Raw genomic sequence first — 22,806 nt, forward strand, 5'->3', positions numbered from 1 at the left:
AAATTCACACAGAGACATATTTGAGAGATATGTGAGTAAACATGCATTCACTAGCTCTTGCTCAGAGGCCACACATCCTGGTAGCAAAATGATATCGAACATCTTAATAAAGAGTCGCTTCAGGAAAGGAAGTCAGCCTTTTTGTGGTTTCCTATCTTCATCAGTGTCCAGCAGCTACTTCAGGAGGAAATGCAGGAGTGGGCAGCTGGGCAGGAGAGCATCAACGCACAAGAAATATCAACTATGCAAAGTAACAACAATCAGTGGAGAGCCTAGCTGACCACAGATGTCTGACCAGATCCGGGATAAATGTGACTGGTGGGGAAAATGAGGTGGACATTATGCTTTACAGAGTGTGGAAGTCTTATTTGAAGGTACCTTCTTTTTACACAAGAGGCATTAGCTCAGCAAAACCCCTCTGTGCCAGCCTGCAGGATCTGTGTGTGTGTGTTTCTGTGTGGATCATAAAACCACATCAAACTGAGGTAGAATGTAAAGTGAGACTGTAGGGGAGGCAGAAAACACCCCCAGACTCTGCATTTGCACACAAATCTCCAACATTTGTGTGTGAACGAGCTTGTCTCTCAGTGCTCTTGTGAGCAGGATGTGAGCTTATGGTTTCCCCTCCTCCTCTTCCTCTTCTTGCTCTGTCTGTCGCTCATATTTCTTCATCTCAGGCATAATCGCATCAGTATGTCCAAACAGGATATGGAAGAGGAGCGACAGTGACCATCAAAGTCAGCTCAAGACCATGTGGACTAAGGCTGTGTTATAGACGCAGTGCTAGAGTCTAATGCAACAATAATGAGAGCAATAGCAAAATATATATATATATATATTTTTTTTAAAAAAACATGAAGATGAAGGAAGAGTCAGATATGGCAGACAGTACCAACAGGGTATGATTGCTTTATAAAAACAGTATTTTTGTGACTCTGCAGTGAAGCCACATTTCCTCTTTATTTGCACTTAGGGTCGTGCTCTTCCCCATGACATAAGTCATTATTTATGGCTTGTGTGAAAAAGTAAAGCTACCGTTAATTAGTAAAGTGCAGTGCCCTCTAATTAGCTCTGTTATTAGTGTGTGAACCCTCAGTCCCCTTGTGATATAATCCTTCAATAACAGGCTGGCAGAAACAAAGAAATGCTTACAGATGGGTGGCCAAAAGGTCGAAGACAAGAGAGGAAGGCATGAGTTATTGACCAAGACTCATATCAAAGGTTGACTGTGTGGGATTTAGTAGCATCTAGCAGTGATGCTGCAGAACTGAAGCTTCCCCCTAGTGCCAACCACGTAGGATGATGTACATAAATCGTAAATGTTCCTATCTAGAGCCATTAGCCCCTTCTACACTACTTCATAAACGTGGGAATATCGAGCAGTTATGCCACGTCTCTATTCTGTATATTAGGTATTAGTTGTCTCGCCTAGGCCGCCATGAAAGTCAGCAACAGCTCCAAAACAGCGTCTTTATAAACAGGACAGCCAGCAGGACAGGATCGTGGGTGGCATGGCTGTGATGTATGAACAACATGTTCTGTGTGCAACCCACCATGGGAGATTTTAGCAGCTAAATTTAAGGAGAACAGCGTCCGAAAATATCTGCAAACTGGGAAAACAATGAGGTTCAGGGGCTCCGTACCCTCAGAGCAGATGACAAGATCAACCACCAGAGACGATAAATGATTGTTATTACCATGTTATGCAATCGTTATTGTTTATATGTTGCAGAAACATAATGTATGTTAAATGTCACACTAGAGGCTATTTTGTTGCATGTCACGCCTCTCTTCATTCTGTGATGTCAACATGCAATCCTAAATCTCACACTGGAGCAGCATGATGCTGCTGTCATTTGGTTCTGTGTAAAAATGCACAATTAGCATGGGAAAGGACATCGTAGTGGCCCTACAGTATGACCTCTGTGTAAAAAAGGGCAACTGTTTGGTTTGTCTGTTCTGGGCTTCTGTCAAAACACATGGTCTGTGGAAGAGAACCTGTATGTGGATATAAATGGCTCCTTCTAAGTTAATAAAAACACAACAATTCTTATTTTTAGGTGATTATAAACTAATGAAAACATAGTTATGAATACTATATACTATACCCATTAGATGCCTATAAATCCCACACACTGGCTCTTTAAAGAACTGGCATAAAACCCCAGTTTTATTGAAACTTCAGTTCAGGAGGAGGGACTCACAGACCCTATCACTGACTTGAAAAGCAAGAGTCCATAACAGCTTGAGGCCTGAGCCCAGCAAACAGCTTCTTTATAGCTAGCAGCAGCTGCTTTGAGAAGCATTAGCGCCAGCACCCACCGGGAATATGAAAACCCTATCTGAAGTGTAGAAACATCTGAAACACGTTCCCTCTGTTTTTAAAAAGATTCAACATCCAGCGTGCTGAATACTAACTGCATGAGTTCTCAGCACTGTTAAAACCATGCTCGGGGGGGTTAAAGCAGGCCCTTTCCAAGGAAAACAAGAAGACAAAGAGGAAGACAACGGTGTTAGCGGATATGCTCTGTGGGCATGTTGCAAAATACCCAACTTGAGAGTGAAACCATCATAGTTCTGCAGAATTTGCACACAATATACCACAAACTCCTGTGTGCATGACTCCCTCTGCCTTTTCAGCATCATCTCACTCTGCCTTCCTTCGCTCCTCTTCTTCATTCCTCCCTCCTCCTCCAACAGGTTTTAAGCTCTGCCATAACATGTGACTGCACTAATCTCCCCCTCCCTCCCTCCCTCCCTCCCCCCAGCTGCAGATTTGACACAAAGCTCTGTGATTTGGTGCATCAGTCGATGATGTGATATGCTAAGCTGTGCACTGAGAAATATATTTATATCAGGTCACTCTTCCACTGAGGCCTTGTGTGTTTTTCTGGAGTTTCTGTGTGCACCCATTAGCAAACAATCACACTCCATGGTGAAGACTGCTGCCACTTCACACTAGGAGGAGAGTTTGGTGCACATGAGCAAAGAAAACATAGAAACAAGGCAAGATGACAGTGCAAAGGGGTCAGTGAGTTCATGTAAATCTGACCAGTTATAGTTGTTTTTTTGACGAGTACTTTAGCAATCTGTCACTGTGGCAGCACACAAATAGCCTGAGGAGAAAACATACAACTACGTTTGCAGTAAAGTCAATACAACAATGCTCATGGGGCGTTCAAGTTCACGAGTCATATACAGTCTGTGCACCCCCACTCATCCGGAACAAAGGGCAGAGCCAAGACGAAAGTGGGTCAACATTTCACGCTGAAGAGGTGGCAGATGCTCCTCTGAACCGTACAAACAAACATGTACAGTACCGTCATGCATGCATACTTGCCCAGGCACATGCACTGACTGCAAAAACTAACAGGCAGGGTTCAGAGTCCCTGATAGTGTTAAATATACAAAAACACATGCAGATATGAAAGAGAAACATAATGCAAACACATTTATAACCCCAGACATCACTGTGATGCTGCTGCCTCTGCTCGACAGGATGGACAGACGGACCATTTCTTACAGTCTCTGTTCATTTTGCTCTGCATTTATCCACTCCTGTCTCTCACACATACACACATGCACAAATAGGCAAAAACACACATTCCTGGCAACTCTTTCATCTCTCGGCTACTGCAGCAGAAGCATTACCACAGAGACAGAAGGCCTCACCATAACAACCAATGAAAGGAAACTGCAATGAGCCCCTTCCCTTTAAATGCTGTCGCCTTTTCTTCACATATGCGCTTCATGTATGATCCACTGAGCATGTAGATATCATGTGAAGCTATGTTTCTTTAACAGGAGGTAGAGCATACACCCTGCAGTGTTGAAAATAATCACAAGAATAACAAGAATGACATTAACGCCATCAACAAAAACAACATAAGAGACAAACATCCACAACAGCAACACCATCAAGAATAAGACATCTGTACCTGAATCTTCATTTTCCAGCAGGAATTCATGTCTGGATCCTGAAGCCACCTCACCTCTCTTTCACACACACAATCACACACACATACACCCACACACACCCTCACGCAGACAATGGTTCCTTTGGGAGGTTACATGCCCTCTCTGTAAATCCTCGAGGTGAGCAGAGACGGAGAGGGAGAAGGAGAAAGAGCCTCTGCAAATACGGAAGTGAAGCCGAGGCAACAATGTCAGCCGTCGCCGTGGCGACTACAGCTACGGCAGCAGAGCAAGGAAACAAAGACAGACAGAGGAAAAGATAGGGAGAGAGATGGCAGAGGGAGGGAGAACAAGCGGCTGCCCTACATTTTCCTCTCTCACACACATACACACACACACACACACAGACACACACACACACACAGAGACACATACAAACACAGAGCTGCTGCTGCTACTTGTCCAGGCTTGCTCTCCCTCTCAGCTGCACACACACAAATACACACACAGAGTCAATCCGGTACTGTAATCCCATTGGCCAAGCAACCACTTCCTCCAGCTGATCTTGATGAGAGGTGGGGGAGGGGCAAACTGTTGTTGAATCATTCATGAGGGGGAGGTGGTGTCCTTTAAATAGACTCCCTCTGCTCTGCACACTGAGCTTAACCTTAAAGTACCTTCCCTCAACCCCCCTTAAGCCTGTCCTGCAACTACTACACACCACCACTCACATGCATGCACACACAACCTCTAAACCTCTGACTCTCTGAGACAAAGAGTCAGCCAACAAACCTCTTATGAACCACCAATCAGAGAGGCTGTTACTGCCGGCTCCACCAATCCCCAGCAGGCATTGGGGGATGCAAGGTGGAGCAGAGATGGCAGAGGGTAATTCATTACACACATCCTCACAGCTGTATTCAAGGGCAAAGTAACAGCACAGCACAATCACTCAAACGCAGAGCAACACCGCAGGCCATTGCAGGCTGGAGTCCACTAATGAACGCACCAATTAAACCTTTTAATACAGCTATGATTCACTCAGAGGGATGGTGCTTGTTTGTTAAGAAAGAAAGCCAATAAGGAGCAAGATGCTACCAAATGATGTCTAGGAATGCTGGGAATACAAATATAAACAAAAATCAAACATATTGAGTTAATAGCAGTTGCCTACATAGACTAAAACAGGCTAAATACATTAAAAGATGTAAACATCCCCTGGCCTGTTACCAGCAGGCCACATATAGTTTGTACAGGCATGTAAGGAATCCCTTAAGCCACATAAGACTCAACTGTCTGTGACTGTAGAGTATAAATTTATACTGTGTTCTTTCACCAAAAGTATCGACCTCCCTTGGAAGCTCAACATCAATAGAAAACTCTGGCTTCATGCCTTGGATGCTTACAACCTCGCAGCCTTAATGAGGACTTTGATATGAAAGTTAGCAGTGAGATTTACTGTTCTCCATCTTTATACTAAGGACAGATCAAGTCCTTTCCACTGGATAATGAGCTGAGCCGCACTTTACTTTCATTGAGTAACACTGCTTAAACAGCTTTGGCCTCTAAATACAGTCTTAGAGCAGGTCTACTGGCCCCGGCTCGTGGACTTTGGCCAGCTCACACAACAAAGAGACTTTACATTTTAAACACGACAGCCACATCACAGTCTTTACAGTAGTCTCTAACAAGGGGCCCCTGGGAACAGATATGTAAAAAGGCCCCACCACCTCTCCCACATAGTAGCACAACACACAGACTATGTAGTAGTTTTGCCTCTTTTTTTGTCATCTCTTTGTAGTCATATGTTTTTGTGGTTTGTGTTTCTTCAAAAATATAGACTCTTCTCCCATTGCCCTGTGTACACAGCTCTGCAGCAGACAAGTATGCTTAACTTTATAGTTGTTTCGTCTCTTTATATAAACCTATCAATTCTCTCTCACAAAATGGGTGTGGGATAAACTGGATCGATGTTTTAGTGCTGCTTAGGCGGAGGGGCTGAAATTAGCACATTCACTCAAGAGTGCTGTGTATCCATCATAACCGATCAGAAACGGTGGTGATAAATACTGATGAATACTGAAGAGTCGTTTGACCTGGGTGTGAATGCATGTTTTACACTTTCCATTTGCATTAAAAAGCCAGATGCTAGTCAGACTTAGTGTTTAATTTGTGAAGTGGAAAATAGGCTTTAGACACAAAAACATGGGAAAATAAGCTCCAGGTTAAAAAACGCTGAACGTACCGTTTAATAAATGTACGTGATAGTTGGAACACTGAATGTTATAAAGATAGGGGCAGAGAAGGAACTGTATTCAATGTGGATCAGCCTTGTCTGACCAATAACCAATCTGCTTAACAGGGTCGGTATCAGCACCAAAACAGATCCAGCTGATCTGTGCAACTCTACACAAACCTTTCTGCACAAAGAAAAATCCTCCACTGAGATTGTTCTGGTATTTGATCATGCCATTTTCTCTGGTGTTCTTCAACACTGAATATAAAGTCCTTGTAAGCTGACTGAAAGCAGGTACAAACCCTAGCAGTTTGTGGTTTCTTAAATGAACAGTGTGAAATTGAAGCCAGGCAGCAGTTAAGTGATGAAGCAACAGCATGCAACAAGAAAGCCAAGTGGCTGCTTATTTCACTGAGGAAGTTTGAATGACTAGCTCCTGAATCCATCCAGCATGCTTTCAAAAATATGATGAATCTAATTTATAGCATATCAACAAAATGTCTCCTGTCACTTCAGCAACACTGAAACATGCATGTCTTAAGATGAACGGGTATAAAAGTAGGACAATAAAGAAGAGATTGTTAAGCCAAGATGAGAATATGGTATAAGCGCAAATGATGCAAGTCCAGCTTTCTGGTGGCTCAGCCAGTCACGTTAACAACACATAATGAGCTGGTGATCTTTCAGCACAGGTTGACAGCCTTGCTGCAGGGCTTTTTTAATGTAAAGCTCAGGATAAAGATGGGTTATAGAGAACAGCAGTTGGACTGATTATAGCCCCTGTCAGAAAATATCAATCACAGCTGATGTATAACAGCCTGATCCAGTTTAAGGCAGAACATACCAAGTCAGAGAGAGGAGAGCTGGATGAAGGGGTAAAGACAGAAATTTGAAGCAGAGTGTGTAGGGACAAAAAGAACGAAGACGAAAACTCTGACAGTCTGATTTCTACCGAGGGAGAAACATGTCAGATATCCCACTGGGCGTGAAATTGAGCTGTAATAGCCTTTTCAGTTCATATTCAAATACAGTCATGCATACAGATAACTACAACACTACAGCTTGGCTGCCTGCTGCATGTTTCAATCAAATCTACCTAAAATTAAGAGACGAGGGGCGAGAGGTGGAAATGAAGAAGGGGAGAGATGGTCCGTGAGAAAAATCAAAGGACAAACTCTTCAGAAATAATTTCAAGGGTTTTTTCGCTTGTTTAATATTCTGTAAAATGTTGAATGACTGCACAGGGATCCTTTGCTACTTATCTTCTGTAACTGTATGCAAAGCTTTGATGTGGAGCTTTGCTTTTAATTTACATATCTGTGTGTAAAGCAGCAGAGGATGGTTTCTGAGCCTCATGTATTCATGGGACATAATCTTCGGACCAAAATACGCAAGCACAAACATTAAGTGGGCCGTCACTGCGGCAGCACAACCACGCCACAATGCCACCAATACACCGTCCCCAAATAAAAAGAGGCTGACTGATGCAGCTTTATTGATTTGTGGCTCTCCTTACTAGCCACTGCCTTCTTGTCCAATATCTCACCATCTCTTCAATTTTGACACCCAATGGAGCAAATCTATCTCGACCTGTGAAAGCCGATGGAGATTTGTGGAAAGCGGCTGTAAGCACATGTGACTGTCGGGTGGAGGGGGAACAAACTTTTAAGTGACCTCTTTCTGGGAGCCACACTCTCAAGGGCTATTTCTGGCTGGGCTGTGAGGCCGACGACAGGACTGTGCAGCATGCACCTGACTACTGAACTAGTGCTTCTGATTGATCTAAGTCCAACTTTTGATATTTGAGTACAAAGTATTCAAATTCTACATACCGTGTATAAATATGCATAGTGACGGCCCTCTAAAGGTTAAAACCTGGCTATTGCTAATGCATTTTGCTATTGGCTGATGCTGGTAGCAGGAGCCTGCTTTCATTACCAACCAAGCCCCTTGTCCCCCCTTGTTGCCCCTCCTCACCGCCCTCACACCAATTGACTACTTTGAGTGTGTGTGTGCAGGGGGTAGGAAGGAGCTGTGGACCAAGAGGAAACAAGACTGGGTGACTGGACATGTCACAGCCCCTCTCCTAGTCCTGCCCATTTTTGAGACTTCGATGGAGGAGGCACACAAGCCAAAACTGGGGTGTTTAGTTACTCGTTAATATTCAAAATTCAGACTATCACACTGTTGGCAAGATGACGCACCTGAAAACAGTCCCTAAAGATGTAGGAGGGAATTATCATAACACTGCACATTCATAATTCCTGTGGGAATTTCTAAATAAATTCATTCATCAATTCATCAAAACAAAAGAGTAGGAGTTAAATCAAGCTGCTAACACTGCATGCAACTCAAAGATGACTAATTATCATGAATTGGCCTCAACAACTGAATTTTAAAACCAGAAAGAGAGGTGTTGTGCTCAACTATTAGGTAACTATTAGGATGTGTAAACACCGACAAAGAAAACAAACCTTCACCACTCACATGTAGGTGAAAGATACAATAAAAAGCTACATGGCTTATTCACGAGACAATGTCTATGTGTCCAAATGTCAGCAGTTCAATTCCCTGTACAAACAAAATGCGGAGTACAGACTGGTAGTTCATGCTCTTAGTACACATGATGCTCATATGTATTACATATAAGTGTTAGTCTATATTGATAAATATTCCCGATGAAGTTGAAGAATTTAATTTATTTACTTCAATCTAACATAAATTAAGTATATATTTCAGTAGAGGAGGAGCACTGGGTATACTTGATGTAAAGGGAAGCTGAAGATGACTGGCTGTGTGGTAGGTAGGGGAGCCAACATGGCATCAACATGTGAACAATAAACAATATGCATCAATTTTTCTGTGTTAAAATAAATGCTTCAGGAGTAAAAAGGGTAAATTTCCTTATACAGTCGTGGGCATACAGTTACTTAAAATTATTTTTTTTAATGTACTTGTTTGTTCGGGTCAGCACATGATACAATGTTTTGTAATGTTCAAAGACCAGAGAATCTGAATCTCTCACCTCCTAGTTTTACCATGAAAACATGCCACTTTTGCGTCAGGCGTGTTTGATTTCATGCATCTTGCATCCAATCTATCCACTTTGAGAAAAATATGAACGCAGTGTTCTTCACTGAGAGCGTGATCGGCAAACGTCAGTGGTGATGCCGAGTCTTTTCACAGTCTCCCAATGTTTTCCCGGCTGCAGACTTCAGTACAGAGCAGGAAAAGGCTCTGTATCACTAATGAGTGACTCACTGTTGTGGCTTAGAGCAGAACACACTGTACTCAAAAGAAATATGATGATAGACAGGGTCACAGTGTCCTATCAGATCAGCAGTTGTAGCATAATGCAACAAGTACAGACTGCATGTGACTGGATATCTGAAAAAAACAATATTCACTAAAGTGTATCATTCAAACGTCCACAGCACAAGGCGAACTGAAGCCAGAGTACCTCAGAATAGTACATTCAGCCTATTCATTATTTAATCTGCTACAAAATTAAAAAGTACCAGCAGGTTTGGATCTCCTAACTGTGTAATTAAATCCTGTATATCAAACACAAAGTGTCTTAGACAGCAGGTGATTATGTCTGTGAAAAATTTATTACCTATATGTTAATTTAACAGTGACAGTACAGAAGACATTACATAGAGAAAGAAAGGGTTTTGCTCAAAGGCACCTCAGTGGTGGTAATGAAGGATTCCACCCAGATTTATCCTCCCAGCATCAAACCTGCAACCTTCTCTAACCTCCTCAGACACATGCTGCATCGTAGACTGAAGTTAATATGGAGGGTAGACTGTTGGTCAAGCCATGAATGACTAATCTTGGGCTCTTTAATGATTTCCTCACAGATAGTTGAGGTGCTGGCACATGTTTGTTATCTCATATGCACAAACATACACACACATCACATTTAAGATATATGTTAGCCACATAGCCTTCTCTTTAACGTCTGCCAGCATCTGGGTTTATCAGCGTTTGGGGGAAGAAAAAAAAAAGCACCTGCAGCATTTACTGTGTAGACTGAAGGACTGACTCTATCAATCTCCACATCAGCACCTGGGGCAAGTGATGACCTTCCAAATTAGATAAGTATTTCACCAGTGCATTAGGCTCTGAGGAGGAGCATGGGACGACAGCAGAGGCTGGCGACAGACGTAGATCCTGCGTAACAGTCAGCAGGGTGGATAAATGAATCCTAAATGCTTCTTAATCTGCTGCTAGGTATGACGAAAGTCTCTCTCACTTAATTAAACCCCCACAGTATTCATGTGAGTGTGCGTTGATGAGACGAGTCATCAAAAGCTATTGAGATGCAGACGGGGGCACGGGGCCGCGATGGCAGAGCTCATTGTGCTTTTCAACTCTCGACCCGGCTGACCTAATGTCTCCAGCATCACACAATTAGTCCGACCACGGGTTAGATGAACATAAATGGCTAAATTACCAGCACAGATATTCAAATTTAAAACAGAATTGCCACAAATGTACACGGTTTGTTTAGTTCCTCTTACTGACTGAGGAGACGTAATTACAGTAGCTGTATGCATTCTTTGAAGTAAAATCAATGGGCAGGCTAAGTCCGGCTTTAGCCCCGTCTCCTATAAACACCAGCAGTCTGATGAGGGTAATTACGATGGCTATCATGTCTATCTCAAATTAGGTAGCAATAACAGTTTTAACTCTTTCATGTCGCCATTAACAAAAAAAGCAATGGACAAAATGTCTCTGCATTTTTTTTTATTTCCTTGGGGCAATAATAATAAAAAGTCAATGTTTTTTTTATTTTTTTTAAATTTAGTGCTTTAAATATCGGCCTTTTCCAAATGGTTGAGATGTCCTATCATGGTATTTGTAAAGCAGAAACAAAAAAAATCAAAATTACAGAGCCTGTGCCTGCACAGGTTCTGTAATCTTGCCTAATGCTTGCAATCTGTTAGTGTACTAACACAAAACAATTTATGATCATGGAATTATTAGTATTTCCAGTCGTGTATTATTTCTATGTATTTACTCAACATATTTACTAATAGGCCTACAGTAGTTTGAAAACATCCCAGAAAAGGTGAAAAGTAACAGAGGTGTTGTTTTTTTATCCAATATATACCAAAATAACATTAAATATAGAGTATTAACCGTCATCATCATTAACATTCATATTTCTTTATCTTAAAAAATTGTGAATTTATTATATAGCATCACATTTCAGCCAGTTGGTTAACCATGGATTTAGACAGTGAAAAGTCATACATACGAAATTATTTCAGCATATATAGTGGATAACTTCAAATGTATACTTTAACAACAATGAATGATGAGAATCTTATTTTAATTTCTCAGCAAATAGACTATTTTAGCTCAGCTTCACTACATTTACCACAGAAGGCCAAATCAACTGTTTGGTAGCTCACATTTTTTTTAAAAAGTTAAAAGGCTTTTATTTTTTCTATTAAGTTACATAAATCTGTTCAATAAGACCCCACAAACTATAACATGTTGAAAAATATGCCCAATTTGAAAATCCCACCACAAAGAGTCCTCATGTCTGGAGTGACTATTTTGTGTCATACTTCCTGAAGGAGGCAAACTGAAAATGACATATTATTTAAAGAAACAGCAACATCTCGCCGATTTAAAAAAAAAAAAAACGTAAACCGAGTGGCTCATAGTAGTGTTCAGCACAGTTCTAATTAAGAGTATAGTGATTCAATATGTGCTCTACCAAACAGTTGAGTGAACATTAAAGGGTTAAGCCTGTTTTTTTATTATTTTTTTTGCACTTATTTGATTTTTTTATGCCTTTGCAGGAAAAAAGAACAGAAAATTTTTCAAAGGCTGTGTGAAAATGATTGATATACTCCATCCTGCCATCTCTTAAAAAAAATCTCTTCAGATCTATCATCTAGGCTGAACTTTTGATATAACAGTGCATCATGAGAGGAATGACCTCAGTATCTAAAAAAAAAAACCCAAACACTAATGTATCCCCCTCCTCAATCCGCCTGCCTCCCTTCTGGCCTGTGTCCACTTGCTATGACATCATCAATCATCACCTGCTGTTAAACAGATGGCGCCCCATTACTGACCTCAGACAGGTGGAGAAGTCTGCATTGCAAATATACGGATTTAGGCATTTTAGACACATGCACACTCTCAGAATACAATAGTATCCCCCTCAGCCGCAGCTGCACTTTTCCTGTCCTTCAAAGGTCTGATCAGGATTTCAGGGTTGTAAGCAGCTTCCCTGCAGCATTGAAACCCTCTGCGGGGGGCTGCAAGCACACAAACACGCCCCGAGGTTACAAAGCTACCTCTCTTGCATCTAAACCATCCACCAACAGCAAACAACAGGTCAAAGTAATCCTCAGTGAAAACTCTCAGCTATTAGAGCCTGTTTAATGACAGTGTGGAGACACAGCGGTGATATAAAATGGCACAAAGTTGAAGTGCTTTATCTCTTGATGTAGCTGAACAGAAACCAGCATGCATCTCTTCACACAAAAGCAAACTACAGAAAGAGGAAGTATAAATAATTCCTCTAAGTCCAACCATCAGAGGACTGCATCCTCAGAGGTGTGTTGTTTTGCCAATGAACAAAAGACTACAGTAAACAAAAACTCCTCAGACACATTCATTTCTTTCCAACTCAGCTTGTTTGTAGCGTTAGACGCTTTGATGTTCTGTATACCAGTGGGCTGCAACGCTTTTCACTCCTCAACACTACGGCTACCTGAGGCGAGTAACCTTGGATTTACGCGCCCTCTTCCTCTCCCGCCACCGTGCACTGATGATGAGGGATGAAGGATGGAGCAATGAATCTGGTCCCCCTCACCCACCCACCTAGTCCAATCGCCATTTTAAGGTCCGGCCTCATTTGGCTCGCAGATAAATACGGTCCAGAGCAGCAGCAGCAATTTGCATTTAAAGGCTGTTCGTCTTACATGCCTCATGCCTGCAATTCACTGAAAGGTACATTTGCATTTTGAATGCCTGAAAATACTCAAAAGCTCAGAAGGGGAAACTAGGGAGCTAAAATATTTTGGATTTAAGTGCTGATGTGGCCTGTAATTACGAAAAAAAAACTGACAAGATAGATTCTAGTTCACAAAGTTTGAGAGGGAAACAGGTCATATTTAGGACAAAATCTCTCTTGAGACTGCACCACAGATACCAAGAACCCATCATACAGGTTCGAGGGCATGTTTTATGCAAAACAATAGGAGAGCTTGAACAAATCTGAGTGCTGTGATGCCTAAAAGGCAGTTGCTGGTTCAATTCCAGTGCTCTTACAAAAGGCAAAAGGATAGAGAGCTGCTCTGTTTGCTCTACTGCCCCCTGCTGACCTGTCTGGTACAAACCCTCAAATCAACAAAATAATAAAACTTTTCTTTGGGTCAAGATTGAGGCGAACACTTGATTTTACAAGTCTGTTTTTTCCTAATAACTGTCTTTAATATTTATTAAAAGTTTCCTGAAAAGAACGACCTAATTTGGTACTAATGATAAAGAAGATACATAGACACTATACTTAGTTCAGATAGTTGATTTTAAAAAGTTGTAATTTTACAGAGGAGTGGCTGACTAGAAGAGTCTTGGTTAACATATGTAAACATTTACTGAATTTATTTACATTTGTAGTACTCAAACACACTCTGTACTTTAGGTACCAATAATAACTTCAAAATTAGCTTGTGAAGTGAAGTAGCTTGAGAATTATGGAAACTTTACAGAGCAGTGCTTTCAAAAATGAATATAATTTTAATTTGAATAATATAAGTAGTAGTAGTAGTAAAAGTAATAGTAGTTATAAAGGTACCATTAATATTATTAGCATTATTGTTATTATATTATTTTATTTATTATTATTGATGCTATTGTCATTTATATTTTATTTCTTTTTTTATATTTTCTGTTAATTTTTTTCACTTAGTACCTATCTATCTATCTATCTATCTATCACTAGTGAGCTGGGAGGGGTGGTCGAGGTTCTGTCTCTGTGTAGGAGGAAGAGGTGGTGTGTATTCATGTCTTAAAGTATAAGATTTGTTTCTTATTATGTTATTACGTTGGTGTTTTGTATGTTACATTATGTTTCCCATACTGATTTTCCAGAGTGAAATACTATGACTAATGTAGTGTAATTCAGTTCTTTCCACATAATTACAGTATTGATGGTTTCTGGTGACTCATGCTGAGCTCTCTACACGATAAATGAGATGTGATACACTTACAGTGACCTCTGACTCAAGGTAACAAGACCCTCCCTTCTCCGGAAACTCATCACTCTCTTCTGGTACAACCGCAGACATCCTCACATCGACCCTCGCTGATGTTTGAGCTGTCACCACTGAAGCTGAACACATCCTTCCACCTTGTCATCATGTTTATCACCTCAGCTGTGATCCCTAATCGACGGGCTTCACATGCTAACTAGCCCACTGCTCATCAACACGTGTGCTCCATTTGTTCGTCTCCATGTGGGTGAAGCTTTTACACTGTCGGACAGGATGGCTCTGTGCCACATGACACAGCTGTGAGGGGCTCACACTGTGGCTGCAGCAAGCTGTTTCGACTTGCTTCCGATCATTTTTATGACTTGACAAGATGACAGTGAAATGGATCATGGCGTGAAACAAAACAGAGCCAAATTTAAAACCAATATGCTTCATTTTTTGATTGGGTCAAACTCCCCCTGTCCTGACGCCCCTGGAGGATTGTTTTAACTCCTAAAGCAACAATGTCACACTCCAAAAAAAGGCTGTGCTCCATGACTTCTGCTGCTCACATTAAGCAGAGGGGAGCGCAGAGCCGCAGCTTACATGCAGTGCTGAATGAGCTTGCTCCCCGAGACATAGAGGTTGTCTCTGTGAAAGGAAACTGCACAGCATATCAAACCGTAACTATTAGGCCTCACATTCTCCAAAATGATCCACTTCACCTCGGGTGAGGAGGAGAGAGACAGAGAGAGAGAGAGATGGAGGAAGGTGTGCGGAGAAGCAGACTGCATTTTACAGATGCTCTTTTGATGTGATAAGCATGAAGTCAAAATCCCATCGCTCCCAGCTGGTCCACACACCAACCTTTACTTTTTCTTTATTTCCATTTCCCTCTGCCATCTGAAATATATTCTGCTATGCCCAGGTCTCCTTCATCTTCATTTTCTATCTCCTTCCAATCAGGGCTCCAATCTCACTCCACCCTGTCAATATTTGTCCGGTCAGCTCTACGCCTGTTTGCAGACAGCTTTAAAAAAAAAAAAATGTTGTAAAGAGTGGCGTTTTTTACATGAAATGGGCCTGAGATCAGCACTCAGAGAGGAAGCAGATGGTGATACTTACAAGTTCAACAACCTTTCCTTAAAGAACAGAGCTGCTTTCTCTTTATCTCAACCATGAGTCAACATTGTTATGGAGTCCAATAAACAAACAGAGGAATAACTTTTTCTACTGAAAACTCAACTCCAAAACAAGACATGCATTATTCACATTTCGCAGGAAAATTGCTAAGTAGTGATCACACATTCATTCCACTTAGATAAGCATGCTTGTATTGCACATTTTCAGAGACATAAGCATCCATTTGGGATTTGCCTGTGATTACTTGGAGAAAAGACATCAACCAGCTAATAACAAAGAGATCAAATGTCCTTGGGAAAAGAGTGATGACATTTTTGTGGAAGCTTTTACATTCGTACAAAGTGCTCCTTTTCTGTCGCTCGAGTTTCAGCTGTTTGTTCAGCTCCCTGGGAGACCAGCTACGGTCTATATGTTTTGTATTCAGTCAGGGTGGTCAACAGGAGCAACGCATCAGATCCTCTTCCACCAGCCGCTAATGCACCATTGTCCTCGTCCCATTCTGTACCATCTCATATCTTTGTCCATCACAGTGTGTCAGTTTCAACTTTCAATTATGTGGCTGGCTTCGTTTCTACGTGTGTGTAAGCTGGATGACACACACATTTACCCACTGTGTGCACACTCAACAGGTTTGCTGCCAATCCAAGGGAAAAATCCCTTTCCCCTTGCCCAGATCTGCACACTTCCTGGAGTCAGCAGACTCTGCTCAGCCTCAACAACTGCGGATTACTGTCATCGCCGTCAAATCACACCAACGTAACATTCAAAAAAGGAAAATATAAAACACACAGACACAGTGTGCACTCAACATGCGGTGACAGTTTGCAAACACTAGTTTTCACGATTGACTGCATGTGTGCTTTTAAGATATTGCTCAACATGTGCTGCTTAAACAGATTCATAAAAAATATGACGTCAGAGCGAAGAGACGAATGACTTTTTTCACACTGCAACCCTGGCCTCAGGTGTTTGGTAGACATTGCTGAAACAAACAGTTTGGTGCATGTACAAGTGTGAACAAAGCATTAGTGCTAATGTAAGCAGAGTGTGCGCTTCTCTCTGTGTGCCAAAAGAGCAATTATAGTCATTTTGACTTTGTCAACCTTAAACTGGATAAGAGATGGAGTGTGTTCCATAAAAACTTATTAAACGAGTTCTTGTGGTGTTAGGTGAAAACATGTTAACAATGCTTGTTTGGGTTGCAGCACAAGTCCTTGAGAGGCAGTTTTCATGGTGATGACTCATTCTCTATGCCTGCTTGTCCCCCATGCCCCTTTTGTCTCAGTGGTCTGTTCACATATAGCATCATCCCAATCTATTAGTGAGCCTGAGGGAGACTGCTGCCCCGAAAGAGAGGAAAAAGTGTGTTCTTGCATGCACGCATTCAAAAAAGACAGCCTGATTGCTGTCACCCCTGGTAGCATGACCCGAGGCGACATATAATGGAGTAGCCACCATCATCCTCGGGCATGTGTGGAAAGCGCCGTGGGTTCCAATAAACACATCAATCAAAATGACGGAGGACTGACAGCGAGCATCCACAGCTCCTGCTCTTACAAATAAGCTTCACCTCGATTTCAAAGAGAAGACATTTTTTCAAGTCGGGCTGCCCTTGCAAAAAGCCTCAAGATCAGGACATTGGTTTCGATGGTGGATGGCATCGGTCCTCGGAGAGACCATCACCTGAATACTCATTGATGTAGCAAAGTGGGAAACCACAGCGCTGCTGACACATAAACCATCCGACAGCTCTGACAGAGGCAAAGCTGACGCATGTTGGGATGAACAGCAGGCTCCACATTCTGCCTCTGCTGCTTCAGTCCTGCCAATAGTACTCTAACTCAGTCCTTTCTCTGTTTCTACGGCAACGACATGCTCCTCTCTCCCTCTCGCTTCCTTCAAGTTGTTTACAACAGAGCGTAATTGTGCTCTCTTTCACCTTATCTTTTTATTCTCTCACCTGGACCCTCGCTCTGTGCTTGCTCAGTGGGCTCTACCTGCACTCAATTCCTCCTGTCGGTAGACGGAGGTTTAATGTCAATGTCGGGCCGCAGTCGTCTGCACTCTGCAGAGCGCAGTGATAGCCTCATCAGGAGACCAGGTGGTAGTGCATTCATGCAGCGGTACAGTCTACAGGCTGAGGAGGGATAAGATAAGCACTATGAACACAATTTCATGGGTTCAAGAGTGACTTATGACCCGTGATACACGGCATCATGACTCGAGCTGCCCATTATCTATATCTGTTAGTCTATTGTCTTGAACTGGTCCAGCAGTGCAGTAATAGCAAAAAAGTGACTAGTGTATTCACCTCTGAAGGTCAAGAGGCAAAATGGTGCATTACTGCTTCAAAAACGGAACTTTTTTAATTTAATTTTTGATATTAAAAGACAGTATATTTGTTTACAAAGCTGTCAATAAAAATTCCCTGGAAATGTTTTCAGTTCAACTCAGATCTTTCTATCAAACCCAATACCATAGTCCCCTTCACATGCCTGTTAAAACACACCTTGGTAAATTTTCTGTGAAATATATAGGACCAATTATGTGAAAAAGTGTTAACTTACTCCTAGGTCTTTTTTGGGGGGAAAAAATATTTTCAGATAATCATAGAATTGGTAATTAGGTAAGGTTTAGTCTTAGTTATTTTCTTGTGAGTAACTTGTTTAGTCTCATCTTATCCTATTTAATAAATATCTAGGTTCATATTATCTCTCTTATCTGTGTGTGACTATTTGTTACAGGATATTGACTTAAGTGGCTTTTAAAACTGTTTTCAGATTGAGTTTCTTTTATGGCAGACGCTGTCTGCATCCAGTTGTCTGTCGCCAACAACGCTAGTTGCACCCTGATTTTATATTTCTAGGCAAATACCAACAGGTTTATTCAGCTATTCTCCTAAAGTTTATGATGATGAAGATATATATTAGCCCTAACTGCGTCCTCATTGACGTAATCCTAACCACTTCTGATCTTGACACGTCAGCATGACAGAGCATTCAGTGGATCCATAATAAAGCCTTGTAGTGATGGGTGTGAATAGCTGAATAACTACAGTATGACTATTCTTATCTCGGTGCAAATACGAAGTCCGTCTTTTCTTTGGTTATAATTAAAATTGAGAAAGACCCATGATAAGCCTTTTAAGCCTCTGGCCACCCTTGCACATTCTTTTATTATGTTGTTGTGTCAGTGTTATTTTTGTGTGTGCTATATTTAAACATTTTTTTCCAAACTACACCTGCAACAGCAATTCATTTACATAAAAACCTCTTTGCCTAAAAAAAACCTTAAGAGTAAAACACTAATCTAGAGACCGTATCTCTCTTAACAACCCTCATGAGCTGAATCTTTGTTGAGACACTCACTGTGCGCCTGCTGAGGATGGATTGCAAGGTTTGAAAATGTGCTCCGGGCTTCAAGCTGCAGACATTTCCAAGCAACAAACATCTGGTATTCTACTCTGCCTGTGGGAGCTGCTTGTGAATGCTTTCTTTCTTCTTTCTTCAACATAACAAGAACTGATTCTACCTCTCTTGTACGGCTTAATAGAGAAAAAGTTGCGGGTTTGTCCACAAGTTCACTGTTCTTAATGTATAATAAGATCTCACCTTTGATTTAGAAGCAGAGCTGATGGATTTCTACTGACTTGTCAATCATTTTATTCAAAGATTTTAACATTTACGAAAGAATGATGTGGGATGAAAGCACATTTAGCAGCTCTCCTGCGACAGTATTACACAACTGATCTCATGTGGTTATATAATTTAGGTACTAATTGACACCGATTAAGATCAGGTGGGCAACAAATATCCCTGAGAATCATCATCTTGAGAGAAAAGACATTTTATACAATTAATTAAAGTTGTGAGAAAACTGTGTATTTACATATAACGTGCATGCAGGCAATTATAGCTACAAATGTTCCCAATCCTGATCCAAATCTTTCAGTATTTTCTTCCAATAGCATGTTCTTATTTGATATCAGTATTTTTTTTACATCACACAGCTGCACAGTACACACTTAAAAGGGAGTGAAAGAAACACCTTTTACTGAAGATATGCTTCAAAATGAATACAAAAAAAGTGTTGCAGCTTTTAAAGCTTTGATGTTTTTCTATTCTGAAACAGCACAAACCAATTTAAAGGCAAAGCCAGCACTAATATAAAAACCAAAAGCACACAACATCCTGAGAAATTTGGCAATATATTTATTAGTCTCTGTTTTGATATTTCCTGTCTGCTGTGTGGGCCAGGAAACAATACAGCCAGGGTTTTTGTCTGTGATTTCTTTCTTTTCCAGTATCTTATCATACGGTTTTGTTGAAAGTGACTCTTAACACCACCACTCTAAACATTGGCTGATCAAACATTACAAGCGGCCGTTGGACTGCTTTCAATTTCCATTTTAAAATAGTTCCAAAGATTTCAGCTGCACTTTAACTTTTGACAATGAGTGCCTTTCTGGCACGAACATATATAATGTCCACCTGTGACACCCATGTGGCAGCATGCAATGTGGTAATTTACTCAAAGGATAGGAATTACATTGCGCTAAGTTTAACTGATATCTTAAAATTAAAGTAAGCCTAACTTAGGCTGTATTCCAATGTCTCAGACTGACTCTGGACATGCCAATTATGCCTCCATTCTTTGGCTCTTCTCTCTATAGTATAAACAACTGGAGTAAATCGTTCCTGTTTTGTTCCATGCAGAGAAAAAGTCCTCAAAGCCTAAATCAAAGGTAATTATCGTTTACTCCTCTGTGAATTTTTAGGTTCTCAGTACAGCGGGGCAAGGTCACAGTCAGGTCATTCTGGTGATAAAGGCAGAAACAGTTTATCACATCTCCAGTCTCACTTGAATAGTTTTGGACATTGTTCATATCGGTAATAATAATAACACTGTGCTCATCACCTTACTTGTTGGGATCTGGGAATATAACCAAAAATCAGTCAGAGGGGTCAGGTTAGTCAAACCTCCTATCTGGAGAAAACAACAGTAAATGCAGAAATAATGATCTTCTATAAATCAACTCTCTGCTTCAACTTTGACTTGCTACAATTGTGCATTCAAACCATTTTCCTGTGTAAAAACGAACTGCATGAAACACTTCGCTCATTGTTGGTTTCATCCAGCAACTCATGCCTTGCCTAATCAGACTTTGTTGAGCTTATGTTAACATATTCAAAGAAATCAAGAGTAACTTTGGTAAGCACGTAGTTACCACAATCACTAGAAATTATGGATAAAACGCTGAAAATTAGACCCAAAACCCAAACATCTGCATGTTGACATGGTCCTATTGATGTTAAAGGAGACCTAAATGCTTTTCCATATTTTCTGACATAAATAAAGTATATATATAAAGTGTGTGTGTATATATATATATATATATATATATATATATATATATATATATATATATATATATATATATATATAACTAATTATAAGAACATAAATTAATAATAATTTCTGTGAGAAAAAACCTCAGGCTTTAGACCGTTCTAAATACTCAATTTCCAATGTTTTTTCCTTTTTTCAAGATAAGCTGATGTCAGCTCGTGACGGATTTTTTAATATGGCTGTCTGCTTCAGGCACAATACTGCAAGTGTTATACTTATAAGTCAGGGGAAAATGTGATCTTGTTTTTCTGATTTTCTTAATATTCCCCAAATTTTGGAACATATTCCTGCTGAAAAATGTCCAGCTGTGAAGTTACTTATTAAAAGCTTTTATTGGTGATTTTTCAAAGTCGAAAGTGCTGCTTTCGCCATCATCCCTCAGTTGCAACGATAGTGCAGAAACACAAAGAGCGCACACACAAAAGACTGGAAACACTGACCGAACAGAGCAGACAGGGCTTTTTTGGGAGGTGGGGCTTACCCCGAAAACATACCAAGCGTATTTATATTTTCCCGTGTTGTTGTATTTCAGGCAGGAAGAAATTCTTCATAACATAGGTCAATATGTCACAGTAGTCACAGGACTCTGTTTATCGTTTGGCTGCAGGTTTTCTGTGGCCGCAACTGGCCGTAAAAGGTTAAACTATCCACAACTTTATGTTCTGCTGTACTTTGCCAAATCAAACAGCTGCGGCTTGCAGTGGCCGCCACAGCTTTTCCTAGACATGCTGTCTCAGATAGAGGGTGAACAGGTGTTCCAGCAAAGACAGAGGAAAAAAATAAAGTGTTTTTTGAACCCAAAATACAAGTATGAACCTGAAAATGAGCATATTAGGTCCCGTTAAGCTTATAAAAAATGTTTTACCATGTTCACCATCTCTGTTTCAGCATGCATATACTAACTGCTCCCTAGCAAAAAACACAGATTACAGCCACGTTTGATGGGAATGGCATGAGTTTTGCAGGTAATTAAGTCATAAAACAAAACATTTAACACATTAAATGTCACATCACCAAAGTCACTGAGATTGAAAGACTGATGTTGCCATATCCAGAGGCATGCTTTTAGCAAAGTTCACACAGGTGAGGTGACTATGTCTGTCTAAAAATGCAGCTTTTCAGTGCAAAAGAAAACACTAGCAGGAGCTGACTTAGTTGATGATCCCACTATGTTTGCACTAGGCTATAAGTCACAGCAGCAGAATTAGTGTATAAGCAGTCATAGCATTTTATACTGACAAGTGTCTGCAACTGAGTCAACATCTGCAGCCGTTGGGCATCTGCCTCCCCAGACAGCCAGACAGCAACAAGGAGGAGTTCACAGTGTGGTCACACCAGTGAATCCATAGGCGGAGAGATTAACCGCGTTAATCTTCCCCTGGATAACACTATGAGGGGATGATGGAGGAGGATGAAAGGAGGAGGTTGTGGGAAGAGGGAGAGGAGGAGTAGTTGGAGGAAGACATTTAGGAGGACAAAAATAAGATGCGCTCTCATTGTAAGAGACTGGTGTGTATTTGGGCCTAAACTTCCTCCTCCAAATGACTGACAATTGGGAATCTCATTATCATATCTTACTGGAAAGCATGTGACTGCCCACAATCTTTCATTCAAAGCACAAGAGACTTATTATGTGTCTGTGTTCTCGCTACATATTGGCCATGGAGTATGACAGAGCTATGAAACCTATCAGACTCATTATACAGCTGGGGTGTATGGCTGTATATGAATAGCATACATCAGGCAACCATTGTGCTGCAGAACCAGACGACAGGCCACAGCGAGGGAAACATGCACAACCTCTCCTCAAAGATGAATATGGCCGCTGTGGGAGAGCTCAGAGAGCCTCCACCATTGATCCGACTGGCAGTGGCTGAA

At 41.0% G+C, this 22,806-nt stretch overlaps 1 protein-coding gene across 8 annotated transcripts in view; it reads right to left on the reverse strand.

The window, feature by feature from the left end:
* The window catches only part of marchf8 (membrane-associated ring finger (C3HC4) 8), a 93,624-nt gene that overhangs the window by 38,638 nt on the left and 32,180 nt on the right, over positions 1-22,806 (reverse strand). The window contains exon 1 of one of the 8 annotated variants that reach the window (XM_088086993.1): positions 3,939-4,561. The exons of the other annotated variants lie outside the window; for them this stretch is intronic. Within the exon in view, the coding sequence (XP_087943119.1) occupies positions 3,939-3,968 (30 nt within the window). The 5' untranslated portion in view covers positions 3,969-4,561. Of the gene's footprint in view, positions 1-3,938; positions 4,562-22,806 lie in introns of those variants that run through there. 8 annotated transcript variants of the gene reach the window in all.

Source organism: Plectropomus leopardus, chromosome 13 (assembly GCF_026936395.1).
Source record: "Plectropomus leopardus strain MGB_pleo_1.0 chromosome 13, ASM2693639v1, whole genome shotgun sequence".
Classification (NCBI taxonomy): domain Eukaryota; kingdom Metazoa; phylum Chordata; class Actinopteri; order Perciformes; family Serranidae; genus Plectropomus; species Plectropomus leopardus.